Genomic DNA, 20,827 nt, shown 5'->3' with positions numbered 1-20,827 from the left:
CAATCTGTCGGGCAATAGTAGAGTTTAATTTGAGCTATCAATCAGTTTGGTTATTAAGCAAGCTATTCGTTGCAAAATATAAGTGTTATTGTGAAGTACTTTAATAAAGGCCATTTTTTCCTTTATTCAATATTGGAGTTATTTATTCAACAGTTTAGCGATACGAACGTTGGCAGAAAATTGCAAATAAGGGGAATATCAGCAAATTCGTTACAATACGTTATCATTTGGAAAGTAGTGAATTGGTGTTTGTTCAAAAATACTTTTTGATTAGATATCTAGGCCGATAATCTTCCATATTGCATCGTTATAATTTTTCCTACAAATTGTATGTCCCATGTTTTATCTGCGTTTTGAGAATTTCGTATTATTATAAAGGGAGGAAAGATTGAAAACGAATTATTCCAAACATATCATCAAATTGTATACTATGGTGGTCATAATCCCATACACCCCGACATCATAAATATAAATTGGAGCTTATATAAATTATCTTAAGTCTTTAAACTTTTTTTAATGACTATCTAAAATTTATTGTTTTCTGAATGCCTCGGCTCTAAAAAAAGGTTTAACTTATAGCCTAGTTTAAGGGATACTATCATTTTCTTATCTCACCTCTCTGCTCTATGCTTTGTTCATGTTCAGAACTGGAGCTGTGGCTGAGTTTATATTTCTGGAGTGAAATTCTCAAACTTTTTCAACTCGTACCCCAATGTACATAGGTACATCCTATGTTTGTCCTCACTTTACGTTTTTTGTTACTTTATCACTTCAGTCGCTGGATGAACGTATCGAATCATCTACATGGCTGTTGACTGACTGGTAGTCTGAAATCCCTGTTCACAAAACAATTTATTTTATTTCATTCAACATTCAATATTTTTTTATAAAATCTTATTCATTTCACTTATACCACCATTTTCTCTTACTTATGTACTTTTTTCAAATGTCTTTTATTTTATTACATAGTATATATGTATGTATGTATGCATGTCTGCAACTCAACTATTGCAAACAAATTCTCGCAACATTTTCAAAATAATTTTTCTATGTATTTTCTTCCATTTAATTTTTTTCTATTTTTTTACGACCCTGCATTTTCCGATCATCGTAATGGAAACAAACGAAAACAAACGCACACCTATAACAACAACTCGCACAATCAGAGTCAACTTCATGAAGTATCAAAAGCCTGAAAGAAAAATCGACTTCAATAGAAGTGAAGTTTACAAAATAATTCATCACATGGACCGACAGCCCGTGCGCGGCATTGAAGTTCGACCACCCGTAGTACCGGCTGAAGTGGATATAAGAAAGGTGGCGTTGCAACCTTAACTTGCTACATATTTACACCCGGTAACTGTTTTTTGTATGTATGTATATATATACTTATATAGGAGTAAGACAAGCGTGCATTAAAATTCAGCTGGAATTGGAAGCATGCTAATATAAAGGTCATTTCTTTCGTTGAACTTAAACAAATATGAATGGTGGAATGTATAATAGGAAAAGCCCAGCCGCTAACCATAAACTAAACTTAGTTGATCTGCTTTCTGTGTACTAGCAACAATAATGTCTGGGCAAACGCAAACCACAAATACACGGATGACTTCTGTTCCACGCTTTGAATGTTGATTTTTAATTTAAATTTCATGTATGTATGTAGCTTTGATATATTTTGTTCTGGTTGTTAATATCATAAGCCATATTAAATGTTTTCATATATTACAAATACAACATTCAATTTTAAAATGGTAAAATTTATCAAACATCCGAAGAAGAGCTGCGTTAATAAATAAAAAAAAAGACACATGAAAGCGATTTGTTGTTAATTAAAATTTTCTAGAAAAGTTCGATGAGTAGGTAAGTACACAAACAAAAACCCATAAAAAATTCAATTTATTTTAAATATTTACATTGTGAAAATCAATGAACTTAAACAAAAAAATCGGCATACTCGGACAATTACATAAAGAACTAGTAAAGGCCGATTACTGATACTTAGCATAGACTTGACTTGGCTTGAGAACTGTCACTTACAGTTCTGTTAAATGAACATTGCATGTTACTGATTACTCAAAACTTAGCAACGCTTAACTTGACTTAGAAGTCTGTTGAATTTTGATTTTCTATGTAAGTTCTAAATGACGTTTACATTTTGAGATGCCATTTGTTTGTTTCCATTTCATTTTGACATTTTGTCATGCAAATTGACATTTATTTAAAAATAAATTTCAACGCTGATTATGATGCCAGGTTGTATGCGCCAAGTGGAGTCTAATCGTGGCTAAGTTGCCAAGTTTACACCAAGTCAATTCAAGTATAAGCTAAGTATCTCTAATGGGGGCTTAAGGAAGGCTAAGTTCGGGTGTAACCGAACATTAGAAAACAGTTATCGTCCTAGAATCTAAGCCCCTACCAAACTTCACAATCGTTGGTAAATTTTTGTTCGACTTATGGCATTAAAAGTATCCTAGACAAATTAAATGAAAAAAGGCGAAGCCACGCCCATTTTGAAATTTTCTTTTATTTTTGTATTTTGCTGCACCATATCATTACTGGAGTTGAATGTTGACATAATTTACGTATATACTGTAAAGAAATAAACTTTGTTTTAAATTTGACTTTAAAAAAATTTGTTTAAAAGTGGGTGTAGTCGTTCTCCGATCTTGCTAATTTTTATAAGGCATATATATAGTAATAGGAGTGACGTTCCTGCCAAATTTCATCATGATTTCTTCAACGACCGCCAAATTACAGCTTGCAAAACTTCTAAATTACTTTCTTTTAAAAGTGGGCGGTGCCACCCCCATTGTCCAAAATTTTACTAGTTTTCTATTCCGCGTCATTGGTTCTACTCACCTACCAAGTTTCATTGCTTTATCCGTCTTTGGTAATAAATTATCGCACTTTTTCGATTTTTCGAAATTCTCGATATCGAAAAAGTGGGCGTGGTTTTAGTCCGATATCGTTCATTTTAAATAGCGATCTGAGATGAGTGTCCAGGAACCTACATACCAAATTTCATCAAGATACCTCGAAATTTTCTCGAGTTATCGTGTTACCAGACGGACATGGCTCAATCAATTTTTTTTCGATACTGATGATTTTGATATATGGAAGTCTATATCTATCTCGATTCCTTTATATCTGTACAACCAACCGTTATCCAATCAAAGTTAGTATACTCTGTGAGCTCTGCTCAACTGATTATAAAACACAGAGTACCAATAAAGACTACTAAGGGCCGTTTTAACTTTCTTCTGTTAAGTAACTGTTACTTTTTCTGGCAGATCCCCGACTCATTTCTGTCAAACGAAAAGTCAATTATGACCTGACTTTGATTTGTGCTATTCCACCATAACTCAAATCTTTTTGTGAAAACTCCATGTGTCAGAAAAAGCGAACAAAGCTTCCGTGGCCCCATAGGAATGCAAGAGGCTGACAAGGTGCACGTGGGGTATGTAGCTCAAATTCTGTTATTTAGTATTTACGGCAATTGCCAATTCCATGCTGTATTATGGGGTGCTTGTTTGGTAGACAGCCGCACAAAAAAGGACGTTTATCAAAAACCGGAAAAAAGAAATATGCACATTATCAATGCTAACCATAACCGGAGCCCTTAAAACTACACCAACAGCAGCATTGCATGCCATTCTGCAAATCTCGCGTGCAGAACTAATGCAAAAAATAAAGTTACTGCTAACGAAAGTTCATTCTGGAAATATGTGAAAATTGGAGATCGATATCTTTAAAACTTTTAAAGTAACGAGCAGTCATATTCGACGGTAATTGCGCCGTACATGGGCCACCACGCGAAACTACTGCATACTACCCACTTTAACTGCTCGACGTTTAAAATTAACGGAGCGGAGCGTGACTTTTTTAAAAGTCTGGTATGGGAGCGCTTGTTGTATACCTTTAATGGAAATGAAATTGTATATTAAGTATAGTTAATTTATGTTCTTAAAAGGAATGGATAAAGATAGATAGATCCATAAATAAGTATCCTGCTATATATTTGAACGCAAGCTATACTCTAAATTTTTGAGCTGGCTTAATGAAAAGTTGTGATGTAGTTAGATAGTGGCTAGATTTACTTCAGTTATAACTCGGGAGTTTGGATTTTTGTATTTCATATTAATCATATATTTGCGATATATACAACCAGCAAAAAAACTGCAGCCAGCCCTGAGGAGTTTCGACTATGAGTACGCCTTTTTCCCAACGCTTTCCCATTAGTTCAAAACTATCGAAAAAGTGTATAATATCATTCACCAAAATCAATATTTAGAATTTGGGTTCTGTTAGGAGACAAAGAAATATTACCAAGAAAAGAACTATGTCTTAACTGTAAATTTGTACACTAGTTCGGAACTATCGCAAAAGTGCAAATAAAGCAACTAATTCTAAAGTGAACATTTTTATCTAATTCGGAAGTAAGGAAAAGTTAATTCTCCGGGGACAATTGCCATTGCCTAGGACATGGCCATGTTAAACTCGCCAGTTCAAGACATGTAAAAGAGATAGATGGCGAGCTAGTAAGGGTGTGGAACGCACTAGGAGCGATCTAGTTTTGTACGCGAAATTTTCCCTACACGGTGTGTTTAAAAAATTTATATTCCTCTTTTAAATCTAGTAAATAGAGATTCAGCTAAGCAAACATCTTAAAATGTGTAAATAAAGCAATATACAAGTGGATTACAAAAATGTTTGAAAAACTCTATTTAGCAAATAACAAAACTCAACACGGTGGAACCATATAGAGGGGACGGCCGGAAATCAGCTGATTTCTACTTTCCTAATATGATTTAACTCTCCGGCAATCGGCGCAGTACGATATAAACATTAGTCCGTCAAATAACAAAAAAAAAAAAAGTATGTACATGGATTTTTTATTCGTATTTGTATGTATATCACCGCGCTCACAACCTTGTATTGTTACGCCATGTTAGCAGTGCACTGGAGAGCTTCGTAGAGGTTCGGAAAACTATTCGGCATTCACCTACATGACGTGTGAGCGCAGCGACAGTAAAGCTGCAAGTATCCACCGCGTGTGTCGTACGTACGGACGTTTGTCGTACAAAGCACGTTTGACCGAACTCTCAAGCCCACAGGAATCAATGTGTGTGTATTGTTTACAACAAAACACTGTTGCCATTGACCAGTTTGCATGCATCCTTATGCAAATATTAGCTTTTGGAATTACACTTTTTCATGGTGCAAGTGGCAGAAACAAATACTGAATAAGAATTTCTAGTTCATTTATTTGTAACCTCCAATTTTATATAATAATTTAAGATATTTCAACAAAATTTTAAACAATCTTTAGGCCTTTTTGTATAATAACAGCGAACGGTCAAAAATTAGCGCACAAAAGTTTACTAGGCAAATCTGTCTAGTGAGAGAGTGATCAGCTGACACGTTCTTACGGAAAAAATCAAAATTGGTTTGATTTCTTCGTTCCGGGCTACGTACGTACGTGCGTTGAACGTCGGTGAGTTTACATTGCAAACTCATAAGTTAGGTCGTGTCAGCTGACACGTTTTTTCTACGTACGTTCGTAGGTAACTGACGCTTAAAGCAAGCGTTAATTAAAGCAAGCAATCAGTTTAAGCTTTTACTTCAAGCAGTTAACATCTCGTGCGTATTTTCTCCTCTCAAACATTATCCATGTACACACATACTACTAAAAAAAAAGTTGCGTTTGTATTCAAACTCTGCTGGAGTTGTACACCACTGATTAAACAGTGATCCAGGCTGTTTGTTATTGTGAACGTTTTTTTCTTTTTCTTTATATAAATTCACAATGGTCTTAACTTTTAATGCCAAAATAGACCCAATAAACAGATGTTATTTGTAACTCTTTGTAAAGATGAAATACGTAATTTTTTATGCCATTCGTTGGAATGAAACATAATAAAGATGACAACAAATTTTGTTTCATATGCACTTGACACAAAAATAATCCCAACTTAAACAAGTTAAAAATGGGCAACCAGCAATAGTTTGATATCAAAGTTAACCAACAATCATTACCACTTACGACAATCACTCAACCAGGAATCAGCAATCATCAACAAAATGCTAACAACAACAACAAAAATAATGTCAACAACAACGAACACAGCAATGAAACTAACATTGCACGAGATATGAGATTCTTACAAATTCAAAGCTCCTTCACTGCCCGTGCTTTATTCATTGTATAAAATTTGTTGGTTTAGACGTTTGCATTTGTTGGCAGCATCGATTGCGTTGACAATCGAAATTTTGTGAATTCGAATGTGATTACATGCGCTGAGAATGCGATTGTGACAGAATATATATAAGCATGTACAATGTACATACAAAATCTAAACAAAAAACAAGTAAGATAGTGTGAGTTGAAATACAACCACACTTTAATATACCCAGTTCTGATTTTTACTAGTTAAAATAAAAATGTGTAGACAACATTAGAGCTTCTATTATTCGTCAATGGCAGCACTATATTTCTGATAGCCCCACTTTAAATAAGTACCATTTATTGAAAACACTCTAAAAATTTTTTTTACCTTAAGCAATTTTCAATGAGAAAAAGCACCTGAATGCCGCTATTACTGTTATTTTTGTTGTTATTGTATTAAATATAAAAACACTTCGTGAAAGTTTTGATGGTTCTTAGTCTGATAAAGATCCGTTAAGTTCCAGTAACAAGCACCATTGAGGTACTAGCCCGACCAACTCGACAACGATTAATATCACCACATTAAACATTCGACACATGAAAGAAGCAGCAGCTTTATTTATTAAAAAGGCAAAGAAGACCCAAACTCACCATCAGCAAACCGGTCATTAAGCATGCTCGATACAGCCAGAAAACTGTGAAAGTCTACAGTAACCACGTAGCGCAGGCGCAAAATAACAAGCAGGATGACTATCATACAGGTAGGAAAATGCACTTAAGTCGCAATTGAAGATGTCCTTGCAAGCATACAAATGGATCAGCGAGGTAATGCTTAATCCAAGCGAAATGCTTTAAACAGCGCGAGATGGATAGACATGCTAGTCGCTTCAGAGCAAATACCTTGCTGCCTACAGCGCGTCATCAGAAGCTACCTCAGGGATGGCATTCTAATATATAAAACCTCAGACGGAAAGCGTAACATGAAAGTCCAATGCGAAGCAGTACATGGAAAAATTCACGGTCCTGACCGGTGGAACGATACGATGAATTTGAATTGGCTGATGATTCAGTTTTAATTCCATGCGCAGACGAGATCGCTGAATTCATTACAGCCCGATAGACAGAAGTCGGGACATGAACAAACGATTGCCTAGACTTGCGCAAAGTTCAGTTGTCAGCAGAAGTAACAGAGATGATAGTCCTTAACCAAAAAGCATATACCGCTAGAAGTTCGGTTTGAAGCCTTACATCAAAGAAGGTAACGAGAAAGTTTTTACTGGAGTGGATAATCTGCCACTGTTATAATAACATTGAATAATGTTCATATTTGGGAGATTTTTGTCGGGATTTTGTGTTCGAGATTTGATTTGTCAGAAGTACTCTCAGAAAAAAAAAAAAAAAAACACTTACCAAAATGACAAAAATATTCCTTAAATTGAAGAAAGCTTCAATGCAATAAGTAAATACATGGTGAACCACCAGGTGTAGTAAATAAAAGAAGACAAAATATGTACGCTATCTGAAACAGTAGGGATACATTTCCAACTGTCAGAATAGGGTACAATTTTTACCCGCTTTGAAAAAATAGGAGTAGAAAAATAAATACCTTGCCACGAAAGCCATTTCAGAAGCTGTTTTTTTCAGCATATCATTGCCTCCTAACGCCAATCCAAAAGAGGTTACACAGGACCAGTACGAGCTTATATTACTTTTGGCTTCGAATAAAAATAAAAGCAGTGATGAACAGTAAAAATCTACAATGCGTCTAAAGTTAACTGACCTCAACTTCAACGGCAGTTGAAGCTTTCATCGAAAAACCGGCAAAAAAGGGAGAGGTGATGTCCTTTATTCGAAAGTGATCGTAATACTCTTAAATGTGTTTCCATCGCTAAAAATCCATTGTTCTTTATATCTGATCTGTTGATTTGTCGTTGAAAGTCGGAAGTAAATTATATGCCCTTCCAATATATCATACAGAAGATCCCCCAAAAGCTCTTGACATTTGAATTCATGATTTATTACTAATGTTACCAAGTTATTATTTACAAAAATATGTCAGGGGATATAATAACAGTCTCAAGGCCTATAACAATAATTAAATTTTAAAATTTTTGTATACATTTTTCTCCATTTTTAAGAAAATACTCCAATAATCAAAGAGATAAAAACATCTTAGTTTATGAGAAAATTACTTATCTAAATTTAGGAAAATGTTCTTATGGCGCAAATTCAAACCCGTTTTTTCTTCGTTTTCAGGAAACTTTTTTTTAGTGTGCACGGCGAGCGCAACTAGGTATAAAAATCATAACAGGAGTTGTTGCTAGAGTGCATGCAAAAGCAGCCAAATGGAGTTGATTCACTGCCAACCGCCACAAGCTGCCAATCTTTGCCAACGGCCAAATTCATTGTCAACAAGTTTTCATTGTTGGCAGATTTAAATTTGTACACAAAAAATGTGTGACCTTGTTAGAATGAAAGTAAGTTAAAGTGCACATACATATGTATATGCGTGTAAGCCTTTGTCAATTTAACATCATTTTTGAGCTATAGGGTGACAGCGGGCGTGGAGACAATCATCATATATTGCATGCTCGTTATGAGAATAAAGCTTATTAAAATACACGCGCATATGATTAGTTGTAATTTTACATGAGAGGGTGTGTTATAAGTCCTTTGATTTGTTCTGGAATATTATGCTAATATTCTGCTACAAATGAGAACAAAAACAAGTAAAGAGAGCTAAGTTCGGGTGTAACCGAACATTATATACTCAGCTAAGAGCTTTGGATACAAATTAAGGGAAAATCACGATTTAGCAAAATGAACCTACGGTAACCCTGGAATGTGTTTGTATGACATCGAAGGTATTAAAGAGTATTTTAAAAGGGAGTGGGCCATAGTTCTGTAGGTGGACGCCATTTCGGAATATCGCCATAAAGGTGGACCAGACGTCACTCTAGAATGTGTTTGTACGATATGGGTATCAAATTAAAGGTACTAATGAGGGTTTTAAAAGGGAGTGGCCCTTAGTTGTATCTGTGAAGGCGTTTTCGAGAGATCGATGAAAATGTGGAACAGGGTGACCCAGAATATCTTCCGTCGGGTACCGATAATTTATTTATATATGTCATACCACGAACAGTACTCCTGCCAATATTCCAAGGGCTTTTGATTTCGCCCTGCAGAGCTTTTTCATTTTCTTCTACTTAATATGGTAGGTGTCACACCCATTTTAGAAAGTTTTTTCTAAAGTTATATTTCACGTCAATAAACCAATCCAATTACCATGTTTCATCTCTTTTTCTTATTTGGTATAGAATTATGGAACTTTTTTCATTTTTCGTAATTTTCGATATCGGAAAAGTGGGCGTGGCTATAGTCGGATTTCGGCCATTTTTTATACCAAGATAAAGTGAGTTCATATAAATACGTGAACTAAGTTTAGTAAAGCTTTATCGATTTTTGCTCAAGTTCTCGTGTTAACGGCCAAGCGGAAGGGCAGAAGGACGACTGTATATACAAAATGGGCGTGGCTTCAACCTATTTCGCCCATTTTCACAGAGAACAGTTATCGTCATAGAGTCTATACCCCTACCAAATTTCACAAGGATTGGTAAATTTTTGTTCGACTTATGGCATTAAAAGTATTCTAGAAAAATTAAATGAAAAAGGGCGGAGCCACGCCCATTTTGAAATTTTCATTTATTTTTGTATTTTGTTGCACCATATCATTACAGGAATTGAATGTTGATATAATTTACTTATATACTGTAAAGATATTAAATTTTTTGTTAAAATTTGACTTAAAAAAAATCATTTTGATATATAGATTACCGTTATGTGAACAAAGTTAATATACTCTGTGAGCGCTGCTCAGCTGAGTATAAAAAAACCGTAGATACATAATATATTATCGAAACACGGCAAGGGCAAATGCAACAAGTCATTCTGATATGTGCCAGCTCTCATTTCGAAAACCTACTACATGGTTAAAGCTTTTTTCTCAGAAGAATTTTTTAAAACTTTACAGCTGAACGCGATCACGTTAGAGAAAAATTTAACACTGAAGAAAGCAAAAAATAAATTTGCAAAAGGATGATGAAAAATCGTTCCAAAATAATGAACAAAGTCATTGAACATCCATTTTTATTTTAATTATTCGGTATTAGTTAATTTAAAGTCGTACGTTTCAAGCTAGAAATATTTCTGTTATGTTATAATTAATGGTGACCATGGCGATAGTGTAATTGTACCACACGGAAAGTTCCTGATTCAAGCAGCGGAAAAGCAACATCAACAATTTTTTTTTTTAACAGGAAATTGTTTTTTTTTTTCAATGTGTTGAAGCTATTTAGTAAACACTTCGAATGTATTTCTGCCATGAACAGCTTCTAACAGATGACAAAGAGATAATAAATGGAATGACAGATTCAGAACATACGATCTCAAGGGAGGAATGGTAGGAAGGCCTATCCAGTGACAGGTGCATTTAAATCTACATAGACGGCTCTACATGGCTGAGCTCAGGCCAAGGGGGTCACTGCTGGCGGACAGTGAACGGCCTATTAATTAGGTTAGCTGCGAATATCAAATAAGCAGCCCTCGACCAAGAGCGGCTGGTGGGGAGGGTTTGGCTTAAAAGGCCTAACGCACCCTGAGAACCTCCAGTGACAGGGCGAGTAGATGCCGCCCTGAATTAAGCATCCACAGCCTAGTGCGGGGTTGCTTCGAGGGAATACCTACCCAAGATAGGGAGGCAACTATACGACGTGGGATACACACTCAGGAAGGTAAAGAGGTAAATTATTTGTAAATTTAAGGTGATTGTCACATTAAGACTGAGCCCAGTAAGGTCTTAATTAAGGTATACTGGAATCAACGACTCGGATATGTTTGTTAAGGGCTGGCGAATGTGGCATTCGGAAATCTCAGTACACCGCTTGACACACCGTCGAAATGACTTTCCGGTTAATGTCCCATTCGTCTCCGTCCCGTTAAAACCTTGGCAGGCCTTGGGGTACGTTCAAAGTCCGTCATCATTAAGTTGGTGGTGCAGGTTCGGTTGAGATCCTCCCGATTAATACTGATCTGGCTCTGAACGCAGTCTTCATGAGGGACTGCGTCAACCTTCACGTGGCCTCCCTGCCTTCGCATAGACAACCACGGGATCTATATAGGTAACTGCACACTCGGACCAAGATAGCGGCCTCAAGTGGGGACCCAATTAAATAAATGATGAGCAACAACAATACTAAAATAAAAAACCAAACACAGGAGAATGAAATGGCGTTCAATCCATTTGTAGGAAGGAAGCTAGCTCGCTCTCCAGAAGGGCGTGGCCCATCGGCTGGGGGCCTTAACATTTCGTCGCAAGTGGTAACGAAACCCAAAGGAGCGGAGGCCGAAAGCAAGCAAGGAGCGTTGTCGCCGGGTGCTACACCGAAGCTTTGCAAAAAGAACTCCGACAGCAAGGCTCAAACGGGCACACCATTATTAAGTGAGCTAATTAAGCAGGCGTCAGCTGCGTTAAATCAGCAAAACCCCCCCGGAGAGAAAAAGATGACCAAGCTAGGCAAGGCGATTGAGGACTTGATGCAGTTCTTCATAGGGCGTAATAATATACACGCGGAAATCAAGCGCTTGGCCTCCGTAATAAAAGTGCTGTACATCGAGTCGGCCCTAGAGGTAAAGAATTTAGAACATAAATTGCGTGCAAGCGAATGCGCCAAGGATAGAAGTCCATCACCCCCCGGAAAGCGACCGAGGAATAATTCGTACTCGACCAAGGAGAACAACGTGGTAAAACCCACTACTACTCTAAAAGATGTCTTACCAGGGCACGTGGGTGGACACAAACGACGGCAAGAAACGCAAGAGAAGACGGAGCGGAAAGAGGAAACTGCAGCCCAAAAGACGGGAGAGTGGCAGTTAGCCAAAAAGAAGAGCAAGAAAAAATCACTTAAGGCTAGGCCGGATGCAATCATCATTTCCAAGGCGGGGGATGCGACGTACGCCGACATATTGCGTAAAGTGAGAAGATGCGACGAATTAAAATCCCTGGGTGATGACGTCAAAACGATTAGAAGAACGGCGAAAGGAGAGCTGTTACTAGAGCTGAAAAAATCGCAAGATGGGAAAACAAGCGCGTACCAAGCAGAAATTGAAGCGGTACTAAAGGACTAGGCTAAAGTTATAACAAAGTCCCAAATGGTCACGCTACAGTGCAGAGATCTCGATGAGATTACTACGCCCGAGGAGATTTGCAACGCCCTCCACCAGCAATGCAACATCAAACTTCCAGATGTGGCTGCCATAAAAAGCATACGCACAGGGTACAGTGGCACGAAGTCGGCACTTATAAGCCTTACAGCGGATGATGCCAAGGCGGTTCTTAATACGCAAAGAATCCGGGTAGGATGGGTTTCCTGCCGAATTAGAGAGCTCAAGCAAGAAAAACGCTGTTATAGGTGCTGGGGCTACGGGCATATAGCTCAGAAATGTAAGGAGACTGTAGATAGGTCTAGCCTATGCAGGAAATGCGGCCAGGAAGGTCATAAGGCTGCAAGTTGCGAAAATGCACCGAAATGCGCGCTATGTGGGGGACAACATTCAGCAGGCAGTTTTAAATGCCCACAACGAGAGGGTAGCAAAATGACTGTCTCATGAGGGTATTGCAGCTCAATTTAAACCATTGCGAGGCAGCCCAAGAGCTATTATCCCAAACAGTCTATGAAGGAGGATATGACATAGTGGTACTCTCTGAACAATACAAAAATCGCCAGGAGCAGGGTTGGCTCTCAGATTCAGCAGGGAAAGCCTCAATTTGGGCACCAGGGAAATTTCTCCCACAGGAAATTATGACGCCAACGGTAGCAGGATTCACGTGGGCAAAAATCAACGGTATATACGTCTTCAGTTGCTATGCCCCTCCGAGCATGACCATCGCCGAGTTCGAAGACATGATATACGGGATCACCATTGAAGCACGAGGTAAACACCCGCTTTTAGTGTGTGGAGACTTCAATGCATGGTCATCTGTGTGGGGAAGTAGACGAACCAACGAAAGAGGGAGAGTTCTCCTCGAAAGTCTTACTTCTTTGAGGCTAGAACTCCTAAATGAACCAGGGATATATACCTTCGACAAAGTAGGAAATGGAAACAGCACCTTTTCGACCCACAAATATTTGACATTATCTGGAAGGACGCCATAGTACGAGAATCGCATGCGGAAGACCAGTCGGTTCAAATCACTAAGTTGCTATGTATGGCATGTGATGCTGCCATGCCCAGAAGTCGCGGAAAAGCACAGCGCACTCCGGTATATTGGTGGAATGACGAAATTGCGGAAGAGCGTAGAAAATGCCACAAAGCACGAAGAATAGCGCAGAGGGCACGCTCATCACCACGATATGCAGAGCTACACAGCACCTATGTCGCACAAAGAAAGGCACTTAAAAATGCCATAAAAAAGAGCAAGAAGTTATGCTTTAGGGAACTGCTGGATAATGTCGACCTAGATCCTTGGGGATCAGCCTACAGAACTGTGATGGCCAAAGTTAAAGGACCGATATCACAGCAACCTACGTGCCCGATACTGATGAATATTATTGTTGAAACACTTTTCCCGGCGCAAGATCGCTGGACTTATCCAAGCGAGGATCTAGAAAGTACGGAAATTCCGCAAATTACAGAGCAAGAGGTGCTGGACGCTGCAAAAAGAGTTGCTGATAACAAATCCCCAGGACCCGACGAAGTACCAAACATAGCCCTTAAAGCCGCGATTACAACTAGGGCTACATTATTTACTGATCTTTTTAATGCCTGTATGCAAGAAGGCGTGTTCCCTCGCCCGTGGAAACGACAAAGACTTGTCCTATTGCTGAAACGTGGTAAACAGCCGGACCAACCATCCTCATATAGGCCACTTTGTATGCTGGATTCCCTAGGGAAGATTTTCGAGCGTATAATTAGTGAGCGCCTACAGCTGACTATAGAAAGACCAGGTGGCTTATCGAATAGTCAATATGGATTTCGCAAATCAAGATCCACCGTAGATGCAATACAAACAGTCGTCAATATAGCTAGAGAAGCTATCTCTGGAGGCCAAAATAAAAGGAAGTTCTGTGCACTGATTATGTTGGACATCAAGAATGCTTTTAACACTGCGAACTGGATGCAGATAATGGCAGCGCTGCAAAGCTTCGGCACTCCAGCTTACTTACGCAGAATTATAGGTAGCTATCTTAAAGACAGAGTACTTCTTTTTGACACGGATCAAGGAGCTAAAGAGTACAAAATCACAGGAGGCGTCCCACAGGGATCTGTTCTCGGTCCAACGCTTTGGAATGTAATGTATGACGGGGTGCTAAAGATTGATCTACCAGAAAACACGCAAATTGTGGGATATGCTGATGATATTGCAGTGGTAGTAGTGGCCAAAAAACTGGACCTGCTTCAAGCATTATATAATGACGCCGTAGCAAGAATAAAGGAATGGCTGACCAATACAGGACTGGAGTTGGCTAGCCAAAAGACGGAAGTGTTATTAGTAAGCTCCAAACGGTCGGCGAACGAGTTAGTCTTAACTGTCGGGGATCATCAAATCACCTCAAAGGATTCCTTAAAATACTTAGGAGTGCACATTGACTCTAAGTTAACTTTCAAAGAGCACTTCAGAGCGGTGGGGGAGAAAATTACCAAAGTTAATGGATCACTTATGCGAATAATGCCTAACATTGGTGGTCCGAGCGAAGCTATACGTCAGCTATTGTCCACAGTAACCAGCTCAATAATACTATACGCAGCACCAGTGTGGTATGGATCTAAACAGACCCATCAAAAATATATATTAGCAGCGTACCGACTTGCTTCTTTAAGAATAGCAAGTGCTTATCGGACGGTGTCCGACGACGCGATCCTGGTTCTAACCCGGAAAATCCCAGTGGACTTACTGGCAAGCGAAATGGCCGATCTGTATAACACTAATATCGAGCGACCATCTGAAGAAGACAAGAAAAGAGCAAGGACACAAACAATAGCTAAGTGGCAAGAACGGTGGGAGGCCTCGAGTAAAGGGCGTTGGACTTTCACACTAGTTTGGAACGTAGCTCAATGGAATGAGCGGAAGCACGTCGAACTGAACTACCATCTCACGCAAATAATGAGTGGACATGGCGGTTTCAAAGAGTATTTATGGAAGCGTAGGATAGAGGAAGATCCTCATTGCCCAATGTGTACCACAGAGTTAGAAAACGCAGAACACGTCATGTTCTACTGCCCCCGTTTCCACGAAGAAAGACTCACCTTGCATGGAGTCTTTGGGGAGGAACCTACCACGAGAAATTTAGTTTCACATATGTGCAGCAGGAAAGAATGCTGGACTGCAGTGAGCAAAATGGCATTTATAGTAATGACACGCCTGATGGATGTTGAGAGGGAGCGCAGAGAAATGCGCATGCGAAGCAGTGGTGATTAAATGGACACTCAGAGCAAATAGCTGGAACCTGGACGCAGGGACAACAGTAGGCTCTTAAAAAATGAGAAATATGGAACGCCACCCTGAAGTAATGCGAAAGTGGTGCCGGGGTGGGCGACGGTTCCAGAACGGGGCTGTTTTTTAGTCTACGGACACACGGTTGCTGCGACGGCAGCAATTATGGTGCATTAGGCATTTTTCAGCCTCCCCGCAAAAAAAAAAAAAAAAAAAAAAAAAAAAAAAAAAAAAAAAAAAGACGGCTCATAAACGGAGAAATTAACTGAAACTGAAATGTAGAATGCTTATGGGTGTCATAAAAGGTAATTGCCCTCTTGCAACAATGCTCCAACGGCAGAGTAAGATTGAGGAGAAAGGGGGTCAATTCATCACTATTTCTGACGATGCTTAGGACTACAAATAAGCAAATCAGAATATTGAATGCAAAACTTTTTGACAGTCTTCTATTTTTCAGGTTTTTATCCGTTATAAAAACTTACTCCAAAAATCTTTCATAGATTAGAGTAAGTATCAATCAGTACTTACCTAACAACGATGAACTCGCGGATGAGATGGCTAGGAAAAGTTCCGACTTAGACATAAGTGTGGTGGACAGCTCCGTCCGACCGCCGCTGAGTTATCTTCTAGGGAGAATCGACGAATATGAGAACTGGGCAACGTACTTTCTATGCACCAATAGGGTTGACTGCGAAGTCTCAAGGTCCTTATGGCCATGCTTGGATAGGAAAGGCACAAGCTTCCTTCTCAAACTGAACAAATCTGCGGTGAGGGTACTTACGGGTGTCATCACAGGTCATTGTGCTATCGCACCAATGCCACGACGGTGGCGAATACCAAAAAGCTCTCTCTGCAGAAGCTGTCAAGTTGAGGAGGAAGAGGAGTTGATCTACCACTTTCTCTGCCGTTGTCCGGTGCTTCAAAGAACAATGCTCAGAGCTCACGCTTCGTCGACAGCCTGGTAGAGGTTGGAAAGTCGACGTCTTGCTTCTTCTTGGGTTCAACAGGGAAAGCAAGTGGTTCGTTGAGGACCACTAGGAGGTAGTGGGGCTAAACGAATTTGCCGCCACCCTGTACTTACTGAGGGCACTCACAATGGACAAAAATGTCTCCGAGTGGAAGCGTGGGTAACACTCACGCACGCCCTTTTAACCTAACCTAACCTACCTTGCAACGAAGATGGGAATGCTCCGCTTTGTATTCTCGCACAGCCACAGTTTGTAAGGCCAGTTATATTAATATTGCTTGAATACTGCCCTCTCAGTTATATTCTCTAGATTAGCTAGAGTATTTTGGTATAAACTGGCTCGAAGAAGTCCTTCGAAATCATAAAGCTCTTGATAAAATAGTCAACATTTGCAACACTAAGCGGCTTAATATTCATCCATAACGTTAGAACATTTGTAGTATTTCATAACATCATTATATAGCTAGCGAGTACTAATAATGAAAATAAGAAAGAATATAATAAAAAGAAAATTGAGAGCGAAAATTGCTGAAAGATAAAAATTCGATTGATAAAAAATATAAAATAGCTTTTATGTAAATATATTGAAAGCGCACATACCAAAAAATTCAGTGCAGCGGAAGACTCATTGAAACGATCTTTCAACTTTGCAGCAAACTTCTGTAGCAAATTTGAACTATGCATATGCTAAAATAAACAAATAAGGATACATTGTTGCTTGAGCCTCCCCTCAAAGGCCGTAAGCCGTTGGGTGTGTTGGTATGCGAAACATTTTTGGCGTTGTAACCCAAATGCGGTCATTCAATTTTGTATTAAACGAAAGCACATTGGTTTCGTTAAATTAAATTTTTTATTTATTTATTTATTTATTTAAATATAGTAATCTTTGAAATACAATGTTTCTTACAGACTACATAACGAATTAAATATATTTACAAAATAATTGTTTAAATTAAAAATTAATTTAGTTGTAATTTGAATTTAGATTTTCCAATTGAGAAATATATATTCAAAGAATTCGAGAAAAAATTAAACTCTAGTAAGGTTCTGATGAGGGGAGCATAGTATGCATAGTTAGTCCTCACGCATTCAATAAAAAACAAATAATTACTTCTTAGGTTCCTCTGTCGAACCAAGAAGTTAATTCGTGTTAAAAGAGTCGGAGCGTCTACTATGCCTTGAATGATGTCAAACACAAAGCTAAGTGAAAGCAAGATTCTTCTGTTATCCAACGTCTTCAGGTTAATAAGGATACATCTAGCATTATAAGACGGAATAGGCTCTTTAAAGTTTAATCTGCGCAGAGCAAACTTTATGAAGGTCTTTTGTACCCGTTCTAGCCTTTTTATATGGCAATCGTAAAATGATCTCCATATAAACACAGCGTAGTCTAACGTGCAACGAACCATCGAGGTGTAAAGAAATTTTAGAGTGTATGGATCAGTAAAATCAGTACTGCAACGGCGTATAAAGATAAGCATTGCGTATGATTTAGCAATTGCGTGATTTATATGATCATGAAACATAAATTTGAAGTCAAAAATCTCGTATTTTAGACTGCGTAGCCAGTTTAGATCCATTAATATCATATGATGTAGGAATTAATGAACGGGATTTTGAAAAAGTTATGTGAAAACATTTAGTGATATTGAGTTGCATGTGGTTTATTCTGCACCAACTGGCTACATTGTTCAGATCATTTTGAAGACTATGGGCTTCAGAAATACACGAAATTTTTGAAAAGATTTTCAGATCATCCGCATACAAAAGGAACTCAGAAGATAAAAAGCAGGAAGGTATATCATTAATAAAAATAACAAAAAAGAGGGGACCTAGGATACTGCCCTGAGGAACGCCTGAGGAGGCAATGAAGGGATCGGACGCAAAATCATCAACAACGACTACACACTTGCGAAGAGAAAGATAGGATTTAATCCATGATAGGAAGGTCGAATGAAAACCGACTTTGGATATATTATATATTAAAATTGAACGTACATATATATCTGCATGTAAGTACAATATCTTAAATCAAAAGTGTATAAGTCAATACTTATTTTATATAGAGCAGTAAGTTAAATTCCGAGGATTTTTGGATAGTTCATGGCCTTGACACGAATTCTAGTCGCACAAATTACATATATTAAGTTTTACGTCGTGGACACAATTCAAAAACTATGTGTACATAGCTTCAAAAAACATTTACTGAGTCCAAGATTACAATTGGAAGTCCCTTTCAACAACATTTACGGAGGTGCAACGAAGAAGATTGCAAGCAGTTATCCATTTCCTCAGCGACTGTCAAGCCCTGCCAAGTATCAGGTACCGAACTCTGAACGGTTTCGGGCTGTCCGATCCAAGTGAGGTATCAAACTGCTTCATAAATTTCTTCAACTGATTAATTGAACTAGAGTAAAAACAAGCTCATTAGTAATTTAATATTGTTTACTTACTTACTTAATTGGCGCTTAACCGTCTAAAAGCTTATGGCCGTCCAACAAGGCGCGCCAGTCGCTCCATCGCTCCGCCAACCGGCGCCAATTGGTCAAACCAAGGGAGTTTAAATCGTTTTCCACCTGGTCCTTCCAACGGAGTGGGGCCGCCCTCTACCTCTGCTTCCATAGGCGGGTTCCGATAGAAACATTTTCTTGGCCGGAGCATCATCTTTCATTCGCATAACATGGCCTAGCCAGCGCAGCCGCTGCGTTTTAATTCGCTGGACTATGTTGATGTCTGCGTATAGCTCGTACAGCTCATCATTAAATCTTCTTCGGTACTCGCCATCGCCAACGCATATAGGTCCGTAAATCTTTCGAAGCACTTTTCTCTCGAACACTCCCAAAGCCGCTTCATCTGCTGTTGTCATGGTCCATGCTTCTGCCCAATATAGCAGGACGGGTACGATAAGTGACTTGTAGAGTATGATTTTCGTTCGCCGAGAGAGGACTTTACTTTTCAATTGCCTACCTAGTCCAAAATAGCATTTATTGGCAAGATTGATTCTTCGCAGGATTTCAGTGCTGATTTTGTTGCTAGTGTTGATGCTGGTTCCCAAATAAACGAAGTCTTTTACTATTTCGAAATTATGGCTTCCAACAGTATCGTGGTTGCCAAGGCGCGTATGCGCTGACTCTTTGCTCAATGACAGCAGGTACTTCGTTTTGTCCTCAATCACCATCATACCCATCTTTACCGCTCCTTTTTCCAGTTTGGAGTAAGCAGAACTAACAGCGCGGGTGTTTAGACCGATGATATCAATGTCATCAGCATATGCCAGTAACTGCACGCTTTTATATAATATTGTTCCAGTGCGGTTAAGTTCTGCAGCTAGTATAATTTTCTCCAGCATCAAATTAAAGAAATCGCACGATAGGGGCTCACCCTGTCTGAAACCTCGTTTCGTTTCGAACGGCTCGGAGAGGTCCTTCCCAATTCTGACTGAGCTGATGGTGTTGCTCAACGTCATTTTGCACAGCCGTATAAGTTTTGCGGGGAAACCAACTTCAGACATAGCGGCATATAGCCAGCTCCTTTTCGTGCTGTGGAAGGCGTCTTTAAAGTCGACGAAGAGGTGATGTGTGTCGATTCTCTTTTCACGGGTTTTTTCCAAGATTTGGCGCATTGTGAAAATCTGGTTGATGGTAGATTTACCAGGTCTGAAGCCGCACTGATAAGGTCCAATAAGCTGGTTCACGGTGGGCTTCAATCTTTCGCACAATACACTTGAAAGGACCTTATATGCGATATTAAGTAGGCTGATTCCACAACAGTTGGTGCATTTTGCAGTATCCCCCTTCTTGAGGACTGGGCAAAGAACACTTAGATTCCAATCGTCGGGCATGCACTTGTCCGCCCATATTTTACTAAGAAGTTGCTGCATGCGCCTTACCAGCTCCTCGCCGTAATTTAATATACATACATTATAATTGGTTCCATGAGAAAGTGTCTCAAAATGTAGCCTAAAGCGCTACTTGGGCCCGGTCTCCGGGCAGCACAACAACAGACCAACCAAAAGGATATATTAGGTGAAGTCTCTTATAGCTAAATGAAGCATCTCAATCGAAAAAATAAGAAAAATTACTTATTATTAAACTGTTCTTTTATTTGTATGTTTTCTTTGAACACTGATCACAAAAACACAAAATTTAGGTACTTATTTCAAACTTTTTAATGAAATAATAAAAAAGAAAAGAATTTTTCG

General features: G+C 38.9%; 2 protein-coding genes across 6 annotated transcripts in view; one reads left to right on the top strand and one right to left on the bottom strand.

Annotated features, from left to right (window-relative positions):
* Zasp67 (Z band alternatively spliced PDZ-motif protein 67) overlaps positions 1-1,817 on the top strand; it is a 35,379-nt gene extending 33,562 nt beyond the window's left edge. For 2 of the 3 annotated variants that reach the window (XM_067788536.1, XM_067788533.1), the window contains exon 8: positions 1,167-1,817. In XM_067788536.1, coding sequence (XP_067644637.1) covers positions 1,167-1,335 — 169 coding nt within the window. In that variant the 3' untranslated portion in view covers positions 1,336-1,817. The remainder of the gene's footprint in view (positions 1-1,166) is intronic. The other variant, XM_067788535.1, reaches the window with a different exon arrangement.
* LOC137252581 (uncharacterized) overlaps positions 1-20,827 on the bottom strand; it is a 687,899-nt gene that overhangs the window by 556,492 nt on the left and 110,580 nt on the right. The gene's annotated exons all lie outside the window — the stretch shown is intronic.

This window comes from Eurosta solidaginis, chromosome 5 (assembly GCF_040869045.1).
Source record: "Eurosta solidaginis isolate ZX-2024a chromosome 5, ASM4086904v1, whole genome shotgun sequence".
Classification (NCBI taxonomy): Eukaryota; Metazoa; Arthropoda; class Insecta; order Diptera; family Tephritidae; genus Eurosta; species Eurosta solidaginis.
The sequence above is the reverse complement of the archived record's forward strand: the minus strand, read 5'-3'. Positions and strand labels throughout refer to the sequence as shown.